The sequence below is a fragment of the Copadichromis virginalis genome, linkage group LG13, assembly GCF_057382275.1.
Source record: "Copadichromis virginalis isolate Kocher_CV1m ecotype Utaka linkage group LG13, C_Virginalis_male_GT1.1, whole genome shotgun sequence".
NCBI lineage: Eukaryota > Metazoa > Chordata > Actinopteri > Cichliformes > Cichlidae > Copadichromis > Copadichromis virginalis.
Window position 1 is genome coordinate 22,228,967 of NC_140630.1, and position 13,060 is coordinate 22,242,026.

Genomic DNA, 13,060 nt, shown 5'->3' on the forward strand with positions numbered 1-13,060 from the left:
TTTCTTTTTATGATGACGATTCATTATTAGGTCTATTCTAAGTAAGGTTAATGTAGACATGATTGCGTATTAAAGCACCCCAAAACAGAGCGCAGACGTTTTTAACAACTGGATACATTATTACCGGATTTATACGTTTTCTATGAGCACATCTGCTTGTAAACACAATCATCTGGATCCCCAGTTAGACTTGCAGCAGTGACCTTGGTTAAAAGAACATACGTAGATCATTGTGACGGTGTATCGTTTAAGATAGGCTAAACTGGCGTAATGAGAAAGTATCTGAAAGTAAACCGCAAACATCCAAGAGACAATAACCTTTGATGTTCAATTATCTTCCTCCCCTGGCAATGGTTTTGCTGTGATTGGATGCTTTCAGAGCCACTTTTCCCTCACTGTTGAGTTTGCTAACCCTTGTGTCTGTAATTGGAGTGTATTTTAGGATAGTTAAAATGAAGATTTCGTTTGGCATGCACATAAAGATCCAAAGTCGATGACTGTGTCCCTCGGAAGAACAGTGTGACCCATAGTCAGAAGCCTCCCATAACTGTATCTCGTTTGGCGCCCGTTATAGGGCTGTTGCTGATAAAGGCAAGGCAACATTGTGTAGCCTTGAAACACAACCTGTTTTAAGTCGTTATACTGAAAGAGTATATTCAGTATATATTAAATTAGAAACATGGTAATGATCTAGATGGCTGTTTGAAAACTGAGCATAACAACAAGGTATTTGAAACTCCACTTGTTCAAACAAAATTTTTGATGGAGACATATCTGCGAAAAGCGTAGGATTTAATTAAAAATCAGTGTATTTTTTAAAAGTTTCCTTACTTAACTGCTCAATCAGTGAAACGTGTCGGATGATCTTTCTTTTGGGCATGGTTGAACTAATGCTAAAGTTATTGATGGACTTAATTCCAAGCACTCTTTCCACAAGATAAACCAGTGCGACGACCAAAGAGGGTCCGTTGCTTCTCTGCTGGGAAGACAGTGCCAGGTTGTTGTTTGTTTTATTTAATTGTATTTTTTGCACTGTCGTAATATCTCTACTGGGTGGCGACAAAGCAACATCATTGAGAAAAACAGTAAGAGCGCATTTTCTCAGGGAACAGACCAGAAATCCTTCGCTAATACTGGATATATTTATGTGACTGTAAATCTGTGTTTCTCGTGTTGGTTTTAAAACAAAATAATTAAACAGGATCAGAAATGTCCTTGAGGTATTACTAACCAATCAGCTACGGAGAGGCAACAGTAGCAATTCAAAGGAAGTGGCGTTAAGGAAGTCGCCTTTGAGCTGATCTGGGGTCAGTGATAGAAATGCCAGCCCCGGAAATGGTAGCAAATTGACTGCAATTAAACCGACCCCAAGTCAGTACGTACAAAGGGTAGTACACAGGAAGTCAAACTTACAACAGCTGCGGTTGTTGTGGGTATACAGTTGTGGGTATAAACCACATAGGTTACAGTCTGAAAAAGAGAACAAGGGTCCACTTTTTTTCTGGCCAGTTCGCCAGCTAGCTCGTAGCGATGGACAAGCTTCGTCGTGTGCTAAGCGGTCGAGAAGACAACGAGGAACTGGGTCTCACTGCACAGGTAGGAACTGCTTGACAGGCTACGCTGCTAATGCTAACGGACTGTCAAGAGAACGGATAACATTCAAACGCCTAATAATAAAGCATCGCTTTCGCTGCCTGTTTAAAATTCTGAGCTAATGTTAAGATACCGTTGTCTGCATGCGATTTTATATTCACTGAGTTAGCGGCTTGTAGCAGTTAATAATGAAAAAATGCTATTTTGTGTTAGCTCCGGTTAACTAGCGTCCTCTGGCCGTTTAAAGCCAGCTGTCTTGACTTTCTGTTAGCACTTAACTTTACTGAGTCATGTGTATTTATTTGTACCTCTTTTTCACGCGTTCACGATAAGGAGGAAATAAGGTAAGGTAATGCTTTCGAAGTCAGTTTATTGGTGTTTTGTATTCTACACTTTTTTCCTGCTTTTGTTTTTTATTCTTTGCAGATTCTACTTCAGTTATGTTCTGTATTTCTTAACATATGCTAGCATAATCCCCGTTTGTGGTGTGGCCGCTGTATGATTGATTAGCAGGAAGCCCGTGGGCTTTTTCTGCAGGTCACTGGGTCTGTCTTGTGACATCCTCCCATTGTTCTCACCAGGTCCTTGATGCCAGCACTCTCAGCTACAGCACCAGGGTGAAATGGTTTGTCATCTGCTTTGCTGGAGGCATCCTGTGTTCAATACTTGTGAGTGTATTTGTCAGGCAAAATTGATGTTTTTGTGTCCTTTTTGCCTTCATACTGACCAAAGGAATGTGGAGAAGGCTTTTTTTTTTTTTTCCTCCACTGCCGCCAAAGCGATTTCCTCTGTTACTCCAGCAGATCAGTACGATCAACTCCTACTGTCACTTATACTTAAGTAACCCACATCGGGTACATAAATCTTACTTATCAGTTTGTAGCCTTGCAGAAGAGAAGGCACTGTCAACTGTTGCTGTCAACAGTTTGAAGCCACTGCCATTTTTCGCACCCATTGTAAAATGCAGGTTTTGTTTATAGGTGGTAACATTCACAGTTACCACAATCGTTGTAGAAAATCTAGTGCCATGAAAACTCGTAATATTTAAGTCTTTAAATGCCCTTTTTTCAAAAAAAAAAAAAAATTTTCTGGCTGCTCACACACTGCTAGCCATCACCGTGTTTGCAGCAATAACTAAAATACACATTTACAAACCTATTGCTGCTTGTCTGATTACATAAATATCACTAAATGCAGCAGTGTCTTTCCAGAATGAATATCTATCCAGATTTTTTTTTCTTTTTCCCAGAATCTTAGCTGCTTCATCTTATTAGAAGCTTCTTACAGCTGCTCCCTTATTCACATTTGATTACCTTCCTGACGCAGCCCCAAAAAGGGGATTTGTATCTCCTCCTGATCTTAAATGTGTTAGTCTTATGTGTGAACCACCACACTGTAGAGCCACCGACTATTTTATCTTATTAAAATTATTAATCATAACTTTAGATAAGGCTGAAACCCTCACAACTTATCAAAAGAAATATATTAGTGTTTTATAATCTCTTCCTATGGCTAAACATAAGCTCTGTTTACAATTGGACTGCAGCCAGGGGTGTTTCCAGGATGTTGTTTTTTTTTTTTAATTGGGCTTCACAGGGGAGACCGAGAATGCAGCGGTGGCAATAGGGGGGCACAGGAGATTAGAATGTTTAGTCGGAAATATTTAATGAGAATCGTGTATAGAAAAAGTATTTAGACTGTTTGCTTAAGTAAAAGATTAAAGTAATGTAATAATTCATATGATGTTCAACCAAATATATTTAAAGTACTCGGGGGGGGTGGGGGGGGAATGACACTTTTTAGAATTATTTACATGATATTATTTGATTTATGATTTATGTATTGAAGCGTATATCTTTCTAATGAATACACTTGTTGATTATTTTAATTATTTATTAGTTGGTAGACTGGTACTATATAATAGTGTAATTAATCTGCAAAATAATAAATAACTGAAGCTTTAAAATGGATAGTCTGGCATAAGAATAGTAATAATCACATTCAGAATTTAGTAGAGTAAAAGCAGAAAACGGCGTAGTACTAGTAAAAGTAATTAAGTAAATATTTCAGCAGCACTAGTGCCACCCATGGCCCCTTTTAGACACGCCCCTGACTGCAGCACTGGTCCAGTAGTACTAAAGTCTATTATAATCCAAACCAACCTTATGGGCTTCTAACAGTAGGGGGAGACAAACGTTTTTCAGTACAACCACAGGACAGCCACTTCTGCTCTTTTTCTTCTTTTTTTTTCTCTTTTTTTCAGCAGGATTTTTAACCGGGTTATTAACAGTTAACCCTTTAACCTGGTTAAGTTCTAGGTCTCACTTAGTAGCTATTATATCTGTTTATTTTTGCCCCCTACCCCTTGCTGAAAAATGATGATATGAATTTGTGTAGCTGAATTATTTTTTTTCTTTTTTAATCTCTTTACCAGGGCACAGCACTGCTGTTCCTTCCAAGTGGCTTGAAGCTCTTTGCAGTCTTTTACACACTAGGGAATATTGCAGCTCTTGCCAGGTAAGTCCAGTTTAATTTTAAGTGTTACTGGTATTGTACTGTATTATCATCAGCATTTTGTCATCAGTATGACACACTGCAAGAAAGCAACAAAAAAAAAGTCATCTTAAAGGTTATATTGTCACTCATGGCTGGAGTATCTTGTCACAGTCATAATTCTTTAAGGTTTGGTGTGTGTGTGTGTGTGTGTGTGTGTGTGTGTGTGTGTGTGTGTGTGTGTGTGTGTGTGTGTGTGTGTGTAACATTGTCCTTGTGTTCATTCATAACCTGCTGCTCTGTGTTTGCAACACTGTGCCTGAAGAACTATGAGATGTTTTCAGCTCATAATGAATGACATTGTTACATATTGTCAGTATGAGTTATACAGTTTGATGCAAGTAATCTAATCTTGGTGAAAGCATTGTCATTTATTAAAGTTGTCACGCCTGTGCAGCTCTGATAGCCATTTTTAGGTTTTCAAAATCTGAACCCAAGGATGAACTGAATAAATCTTTTGTGCTGTTGAGTATGTAAGAACGCACTTTGTACAACTTTTAGTGTTTGAAACTCAAAGACCTCTAAAGTCTTTGAGTTTCACCATCATCAGTCATAAATACAGATTTGTAGACACATTTTATTACAGCAAACTTGCGCTGTGCTTTCAGACCTCTTATCAAATTTGTACCCATTTTATTTGAATTCTATTTCTTCAGTTAATATTTACTCTCAATCCTTGAAACACTACAGAGTTTGCTGCTTAGAGTATACAAACTAAAACTATTGGGAGCAGGTCATTGGTGTGGGGCTGCCTTGTTTTTACTGATTCTTTTACCAGCATCATATTTGAAGTATAATGTAGATTCTCTGCTGATATTGTAAACGTATAAGTAGACCAGTTTAAACTTTCAATGCTTTAGTTATCAGTTTAGGAGTGAAAACCAGTACAGAAAATGTACTCAGCCATAAAATAATTGACTGGAGTTAGAATGTTTATTTTACTGCTCTGTATGCTAAATCACCAGATTGATGATTTTCTACAGCATTCATCTTTCATATTTTACTGGTGTTTACATAGATGTTCTTTATAGATTGTTAATCACCTAAAGTCTCTAGAGTGGGTGGCATTTTCTCTCGCAGAAGATTCTTAAGATCTGTGAAACACCCCTTTTAGATTGGTCAGATCCTGCCAACATCACTCCTTTCATGTGAACATGCAGGGGAAACCCTGGGTTAATTTAGTGAGTTGGAGAACTAGCTTCTTTTGACCACTTATCCTGAACGCCAATGTTAGGGTAAATGAATCCAGATAACCTGGTTATGTTGCACTCACCCAGGAATCTGTGAGTCCTTACTGACACTGTTATAATTATTCCTTATTTTGAGGCCATGAATATTATTCTTCTAACTGTTAAATTAAAAAAAACTGCGGTGAAAAGCTGGAATGCATAGGAGCTGTCAGCGGAGGTCTGCAAAAGAGCTGCATCAAAGTGTTGTGCAGTTACGTAGGCAAGGTGTACATCAGGTTCTGACATAAGTTAATTCGTAGAGCTTCAGAGGGGTTTGCAGTTTACATCCTACCTACAGGATAGGATTCCCACACAGACGAGCAGGGGCAGCATAGCTGTGTGTCTCCTCTAGAGTCCTTTTTTTTTTTTTTTTTTTTTAAATAGGAGGATGTGAGTAAATGAGCTCCTTCTTTGTATAGGAGCAAACAGCTGTTTTCTTTCCTGTCACAGGGAACCAAACTTGCAAAGTGTGGTTAAAACTTTAGTTTTACTTATTCGGTACCAGTTTATAAATGGATCATCTTGGGGACCTTCACATAGTTAAGTCAAGACTTTCCAGTAGAGAGAAATCTAAACTAACCCCCTTCTTAAAAATCACCAGCAATGTAGGCGAAAAAAACTCAATATAAAGTTCAAGATTAGAAATGTATCTTTATAGATGTCACCAGATCTACAACATTTAGATTTGTATTTGTAGGTGAACTAAGGTCTAAATCTTACAGTAATGTCTTTGACTTCTTTTGACAGACACTGAACGCTTGATTTGGTGATTGTTATCAGACTGTACAGTCTCTGTTTTCAGGTATTAAATATCCATAAGGTTAGATGCATCAAGAAACTAGGTCACCTTCTTCATAGCTCAGGTTAACAGTCCAGTGCAAAAGAGTATCATATTATTTTACAGAGCTTAACCTACTTTATAAAAACGGTATGCTGCTGGTTTCTTCTTGACGGCCACAGGTATGAAAACAGGAGGCACTATGTGCTGTGTTTTAATGACAAAAGAACACAATTATGTAACACAACAAAAGCTCAATTTAGCTTAAACTCTGATTTCAAATGTCTATTCAGTGATCTGCCAAAATCTTAACACCTAATGTGTTAAAATTACGTGATCAGTTTTACAGTCAGCGACACACTCTTTTAGGAGCCAGATCTTTTTCCCAGCATGTGCGCCAATCATTAGTGTCTTTGACACTCTGAGGAGAGAAAAAAAAGCCTCCCTCTCAACAGACCAGCAGAGAGAGCCTGCGTCAGCCCACATTACTCTTGTGTCTCATCTAACAGATGTGACGCTCCACGGACTCCCTCTGCCCAAAGCTGCGTGCCTCGTCAGTGGGGAAAGCCTTTGTCTTGTTAAATTCACTGACGTAACACATGCATCATGTAGGAGGTCTTAAGTGTTGGGAATGAAACATTTAAACTGTAATTATTGCCACATGTAGTCCAAATTTGATTTTGTTGGTCACGTTTTTCAGATGTTACTCATACTGTGCTGTATGCGGTCAGTGTATTACTCATGTTGTGGGGAACCAGTTTGTTTACAAAAGGGATCTGTCCCATTCTTGTGAATTTAGTTTGGGACTTCCCTGAGATTGTGGGGGGGGGGGGGGTTGTTTTTTTAACCCTTCAGTATTTATACATTTGTTTGTTTTGTCAACTTTTTCTATCAACGTTTTAGGCTTGGACGGTTACATGTACTGCTTTTCCACTGCAGACACATCTCTGCCCATTTACTCTTTTCAGTGAGCAGCTGCCCATCAGTTAACAACTACAGTTGTTACTACCAAAGCCTCATAACCCCCAAAATGCAATTCAAGATGGCTGTGAAAGCAACTACATATTTATTGTATTCAGCCTCTGCTGCACTGCAGAAAATCACTGGGGAGGGGAAATGACTACTTAATGCTATGAAGGCAAATTATAATTATAATAATGATTCATAATTCGAGAGTATCTGTGGAGCATGGCCACCTGATGGGCAGTTATCTGGTTTACGTTTTGTAGTCCACTTGTTGGCAAAGTTCCATTGGCCAATTACTTATCAGCAAGCCTCAGTGAATGCAGGTATACAGTGCTTAAGGACCACACTTACATAATCAAAACAATCAGCTATCATGTGACATGAGCTATCAGTTTTTACTCATCTGTAGTTGTAATTGTTGACCAAACTGGAAGTCTTAAAGTAGAGTGGTTAAACTGGAAGTCCTGATAAACTGACGCTGCCTTTGGAGGCAAATGCAGATGAGCCAGTGTGACTGTTGCAGTGGAAGGCTTGAAACTGAGCTTTTTGTTTGTTTTCTTAGCTTAAACTTCTATATTGTTCAAAAGTGATGCGTTGAGGGTGTGAAGTTTTTCCTCTGCTTGTTTGACAACCACAGCTATAACTGACCTGTTTACTGAGCTTAATCCATCTACTTTTTTTATTGTTCTCCCAAAGCACCTGCTTCCTAATGGGACCACTAAAACAGCTGAAGCGCATGTTTGAACCAACACGACTGATAGCAACCATTGTTGTGCTGGTAAATACTGTGTTTTACTATTTTGACTTAGATTATGCAAGGCACTGCACTTCCACTTACAGTAGTTGGTGGTTTATGAGTAACGTAACTTAACAACACATTTCACCTTGACAGTGTGGATGTTTTCTTGAGTAACATTTAAATGTTTTGGGGGTTTTGTTTGTTTTTTACGTTGTTTTTCTGATAGGTTGAAAATAAATAGAGAGAAATTAAAACTGAACTTTGTACAAGCAAGCAAAAAGTTTATGCAAGCTGATCTCTCCTTTCTTCTTACAGCTCTGCCTGGTCTTAACGCTTTGTTCAGTGTTTTGGGTAAGTATGTTTCAATACAAACAAATCAGTTTGCAGTTATTAATTTAAAGTAGTGTTATTAAAATTGTTTTTTTTATTGACTTTACAGTGGGGTAAAAAGGGACTGGCCATAATCTTCTGTATTCTGCAGTTTCTGGCAATGACGTGGTAAGGATGACTTAGTAGTCTAAACCATTTCAGTACAGTTTGTTCATTATTCACACTTACAGTGATCAGCCTCAGACCACTGACACTTGCAATGAATAACTCATTAACATCCAACAGTTTGCTTAGAAACCCTAGCTCTTATTTTATGTTATACTTATGTTGAAATAGCAACATAAGTTTATTTTATAGTATTTGTAGATACATCTGTAAGTGAGCCACATATTTGGCTAAAAGTGTAAAGGCGAATACACTTAATTTTAGCCAAGCTATACTGGATTTTATTGTTCAGGGCAAAATGATAGCAAGCACAATCCAAGTATATTGATTAAATTGGTTTACCCTAGTTTGCCAGAGCAGACAGTGACATCTGTTTGAAATGCAGGTTACAATTAAAGGTGTTGTAATAAGACTGATGGGCAAGAGGCCATGCCTGATTGTAGGTCAGCGTATGTTTGCCCTGTAAAGAAGAAGGCAGGATCGTGTAGTGCTATTTAGCTGTGGGGTTTGGGCAGACAGGCATGGATTGTTTACACACAACACGAAGTGGCTGCCAGCTCTCTGTGGAGTCATTACTATAATGAAAACTACATGTGAACAGTCCAGGGAGAATACATGGCACCTATTAGTCCTTAATTAGTTATCTGTTCTTATGCTAAGTGTGTAACACAAAGAGCTAAACAACCCATCTTTCACTTATAAGTTATAGTGTTTTAAAAACTGTGACTTTATAATGTCTATTTACAACGTCCACAATTTCTTTTGTCATTTAACTGCATGTCCTTTACTCAAATGTTTTAAAGCAGTTTTTTTTTTCTTCTTCTTCTTTTTAGTTCCTTTTTACATTTAAAATCTTCATAAGTCATGAATCTTTTTCGTCTGAGGGTAATGTTATTTTTACTAGAGCATTTTATAATATTTGGCCTTTTTAGTTTGCAGAGCTTAAAAGAAGTTTTCAGTAATTTTGCAAACGGATGAATTGCTTAAGTTTTTTAGCCTGTTGTTAAACTGACTTAAATGTATATCAAGCTTACAAGCTATTTGAGCTTTTATTTGACATCCACACAGTCAGTGGAATTAAGCTTAACCTTAGTCGTGAATGAATGATATGGATTAGCCTGTCAGTAATTTGTATGTTCACTTATTTGAACATATTTGCACAGCAGTAACAAAAGACAGTGTGTGTGACTGCATGGAAAAACAAGCCAGTAGGAACTATGGAGGAAGGGAATAGCCTGTGTCAGCCTTACAATCACACTGCTTTTACACCTACATGTCGTACATTCATTTCCGCTCTGCCTGCGTTCTCAAAGGCATCACCATGGAAACCACAAGTCACACATCCAGAACTCATTCTTAACAGACTGGGGGCATAGTGCACTCCCACGCAGCCACTCAGACGTCTGTGCGAAGGTGGTTCCGTAATAAGACGTCGCCACTGACCCGCACAGATGGGGTCAAAGTCCAGTCCTTGGGCTGAATTCTGTGAAATGACCATATGATCCTCAACCACAACTGACTGTCACAAGCTCAGGATAGTTACAATGGTTTTGTTATTAAACATCCTTCTTTGCTCTAACTAAATTAAGATAGTCAGAAGATTCACGTGTAAAAGTGTGTTACACTGCTTGTTATATTTGTTACAGCTCTGCTTAAGACAGATGGGGATTCTTGTCGTTATGCTTGTCGGTATGCTCATGTTTGCGCTCTAGTTGATTATTTAACAGTGTCAGTGCATTCCTCACATATTTAAAATACATCACTGGTTTCATCAGGAATCTATTAAGCTGAACCTTAGCCGTGATCATTTCCTGGATAGGGTTCTGTGTTTGTTTCAGAAGTGTGCCTGCTACCTTTCTGTCCACAATTATTTGTACAAAGATTACAGTATGTCCAATTAATGTACAATTACATTTTGTTAATCACTGCTAAGTGATATTATTTTTTATTTTTTTTTTTATTTATTTTTTTTGTCTGTCCCATTTGGTTCTTTTGCAATCAGAATTGTTGTCTAAAGGCAAAGAAAGATGCCCAACGGATTTACTTTACCAAATGGACCATCCCAGCCTTGCCTTATTGGTCTATTTGATTCACCTTTGCTTTGATTGTTTATTTTATTTTCATTTGCTGAACACAGCACAGACTTGACTGGGGAAAAGAAAAGAGAGAAAGAAAGGGGGAAAGGAAAAGAGCGGGGAAGAGGGACTGTGATAAAACTGCTAAGTGATATAAAAGAACCTTTGTCATAAGCATTATCGTATCGGATTTCAGTTCCTGGAAAGATTTAAAAAGGAATTTACAGGACAACTAGTTCAACGTATTTTGTTGTAGTGGCCTTAAATAATAAAATAAATGTAAACATTGAATCAAATTTAAAATGAGTTAAGGGACACATTCATTCATTCTTCATCAGTAGGTGAATACTAATGCAAAGGACTTTAAATACAGGTAATCTGCTTAAACTGGTACATGACATGCACAGTTCATTCGTAATTAGTATCTTCTTCTACAATCAATATCTGTCCTAAAAATATCCCACCATCACCAGTATTTTCCCTCATCCTTTTGTGTGTTTCTTCTCTTTCAGGTATAGCATCTCTTATATTCCATTTGCCAGGTAAGATGACAGGATTATACTTTGCAAGCTTTGCCTTGATATATGGATATGTGCTCGTACTCTCTGGCGTGCATGACCCTTCAATGAAAACATGTTTTGTTTTTTTTTGTTTTTTATTTACGTCTTTCTCTTGTTTGCGTCCACCATATGGCTCTAATCCCCCAGTACGATCAGTGTAGGCTCTTGGTGTCAAACAAATGGCAGCCTGTTGTTTTCACACCCTCCATGCTTTAGTGCTGTGACATCATTGCTAAATCCATAATATCAAAATTAAGTAGCTTTTTTTTTTTTTTTTTTTTCTAAATGAAATAATGCTCTTTGAATCTGATTTGCCAAAAATATTTTCCTTAATGTAGCTTTTACGTTGCATATAATGAGCTTGTGTTAAGCTTTACAGGGTTAAGGCACAATGCAAATTTTTGATTAGATCTGGCTAAGCTGTGCTGCATCAAAGACAAAAAGCCTGCAGTGTCATAAGTCGTTGTCACAGGTGTCTTAATGTTTTGCAGCTTTTCTGTAAAAGCAAAAAAATTCTCCACTGTACCAAAAGTGTTCACTTTGGTGCCATATGCTGTACCACCTCAGTGCTTTACCTCCAGGCCAGGCATGAGGTGTGATGTTGTTTTGTCAGTTCAGATGTAAGTTGGGTTATAGCTCATTTGGTCCAGAGCCCCCATGCAGCCCCCACCCACTAAGTATCTTGTGTGTTTGGGCGACCCTATAATCCATCCTGACAGCTGAGGGACGTCCTTTTAACAACCTCAAGCTCCCCCTCCCCCAGCCCAAAAGCTAACAACAAAACGAGGCCTAGACAAAGACCTTTTCCCATGTCACTCCCCAAAAAACAAATTCCTGTAGAGGAATGCAAATTTTATGGCCGGGCTTTGTTTCTTTTTTGGTCTTGATACTAAAATGCTGCCAATCAGCTGCTTCTTTGTTACTGCTGCGTTTCTTATGTTATTTGTCAACACATTTGTGTTCTGTCTCCTTAAGCCTCTTACTTTGAATTAAATGAAAAATGGATTAGACTTGATTGCTTTGGCCTCTGTTGTTTTAAGTTGTTTCTGCATATTTTGATCTCACGATTTTATGGGGTGACACAATGCTATAGTACTTCCCATCCCTGTCTGTGTTCCAACTGCCATAACACATGGCCAGTGGACTTGATCCTTTAATGTATTTTACCTTGTTTCCTATTTATATCCCCTCACACATGCAGAGAGAGATACTAAAACCTGCTGCCTGTGCACGTCCCACACCACTTTAAGGCTGCTTTTGGCTCAGACATCTAATCAGAAATTGGGGAAAGCCCTTGAGACTGATAATTTATTTATGCAGTGGAAATGACAATAAGCTTTAAGTGATATATTTTTAAAAACACAGAGGTTGGTTTGTTTGTTTTTTAGGGTTTTTTTTTTAAGTTCTTTTTTTTTTTTTTTTTGATAAAAACCAAAGCATTTAAGGAAGCAACCCTTCTCTCCAGCGGCCTCCCCTCCTCCCTGTCAGACTGCTCATGATCCCCCTTGTTCTTTTAACCTTGACTGGTTTCGCACCTCCTCCTTCCAATTTCGAACGTGTCTGCAGGCAAAGTCTGCATAGCAACCACTGATGGCAAGAACAAACTGTGTGAAGCGAAATAGAGTAGGCAACGATCTGTGGTCGCCATGGTGATGGATTGCATTGCATCATCCTTCAACTTGGTGTACCTGGGGGAAAAAAAGAAAAGGAAGCCCCCCATCATTCTGAGCATGTGGTCCCTCCCCGCCAAAACACGCTCACTTATTCATGATGAGCCCCACCCAGATCATCGTAAAAATGGACTCATTGTTGCTTTTAATTTTGTACGCATGGCAGAATTTTGTCTTTGCTATATTTAGTTTTTCCTTTCATTTCTTAATTGCCTTTTTTCTGTTTCTCTCTTTTATTTGTTTTGACAGGGATGCTGTGATCAAGTGCTTCACGACCTGTCTGAGTTAGGACTCCAAAGTCTACAGTTTCCTATCAAGACTGGTCCTAATATGCAAACTGCGAACAAGAGGCTTTGTAAAATATACATGATTCTGTATATACATTATATTTCCAAATTTTTA

General features: G+C 38.2%; 1 protein-coding gene across 1 annotated transcript; it reads left to right on the forward strand.

Annotated features, from left to right (window-relative positions):
- Positions 1–1,222: 1,222 nt before the first annotated feature.
- Positions 1,223–13,060, forward strand: sft2d1 (SFT2 domain containing 1). Its single transcript, XM_085478034.1, has 8 exons — positions 1,223–1,596; positions 2,175–2,261; positions 4,028–4,110; positions 7,816–7,897; positions 8,174–8,209; positions 8,298–8,356; positions 10,941–10,970; positions 12,908–13,060. The coding sequence occupies exons 1-8, from the start codon at positions 1,531–1,533 to the stop codon at positions 12,945–12,947; spliced, it is 483 nt and encodes a 160-aa protein (XP_085334160.1). The 5' UTR covers positions 1,223–1,530; the 3' UTR covers positions 12,948–13,060.

What these genes read in the sequence shown, in the direction of transcription:
- sft2d1 (XM_085478034.1), top strand. Translation starts at nt 1,531, where the DNA reads ATGGACAAGCTTCGTCGTGTGCTAAGCGGTCGAGAAGACAACGAGGAA. An exon ending in TAGCAACCATTGTTGTGCTG is followed by an intron (nt 7,898 to 8,173) that starts GTAAATACTGTG and finishes TTCTTCTTACAG; the next exon opens with CTCTGCCTGGTCTTAACGCT. An exon ending in CAGTTTCTGGCAATGACGTG is followed by an intron (nt 8,357 to 10,940) that starts GTAAGGATGACT and finishes CTTCTCTTTCAG; the next exon opens with GTATAGCATCTCTTATATTC.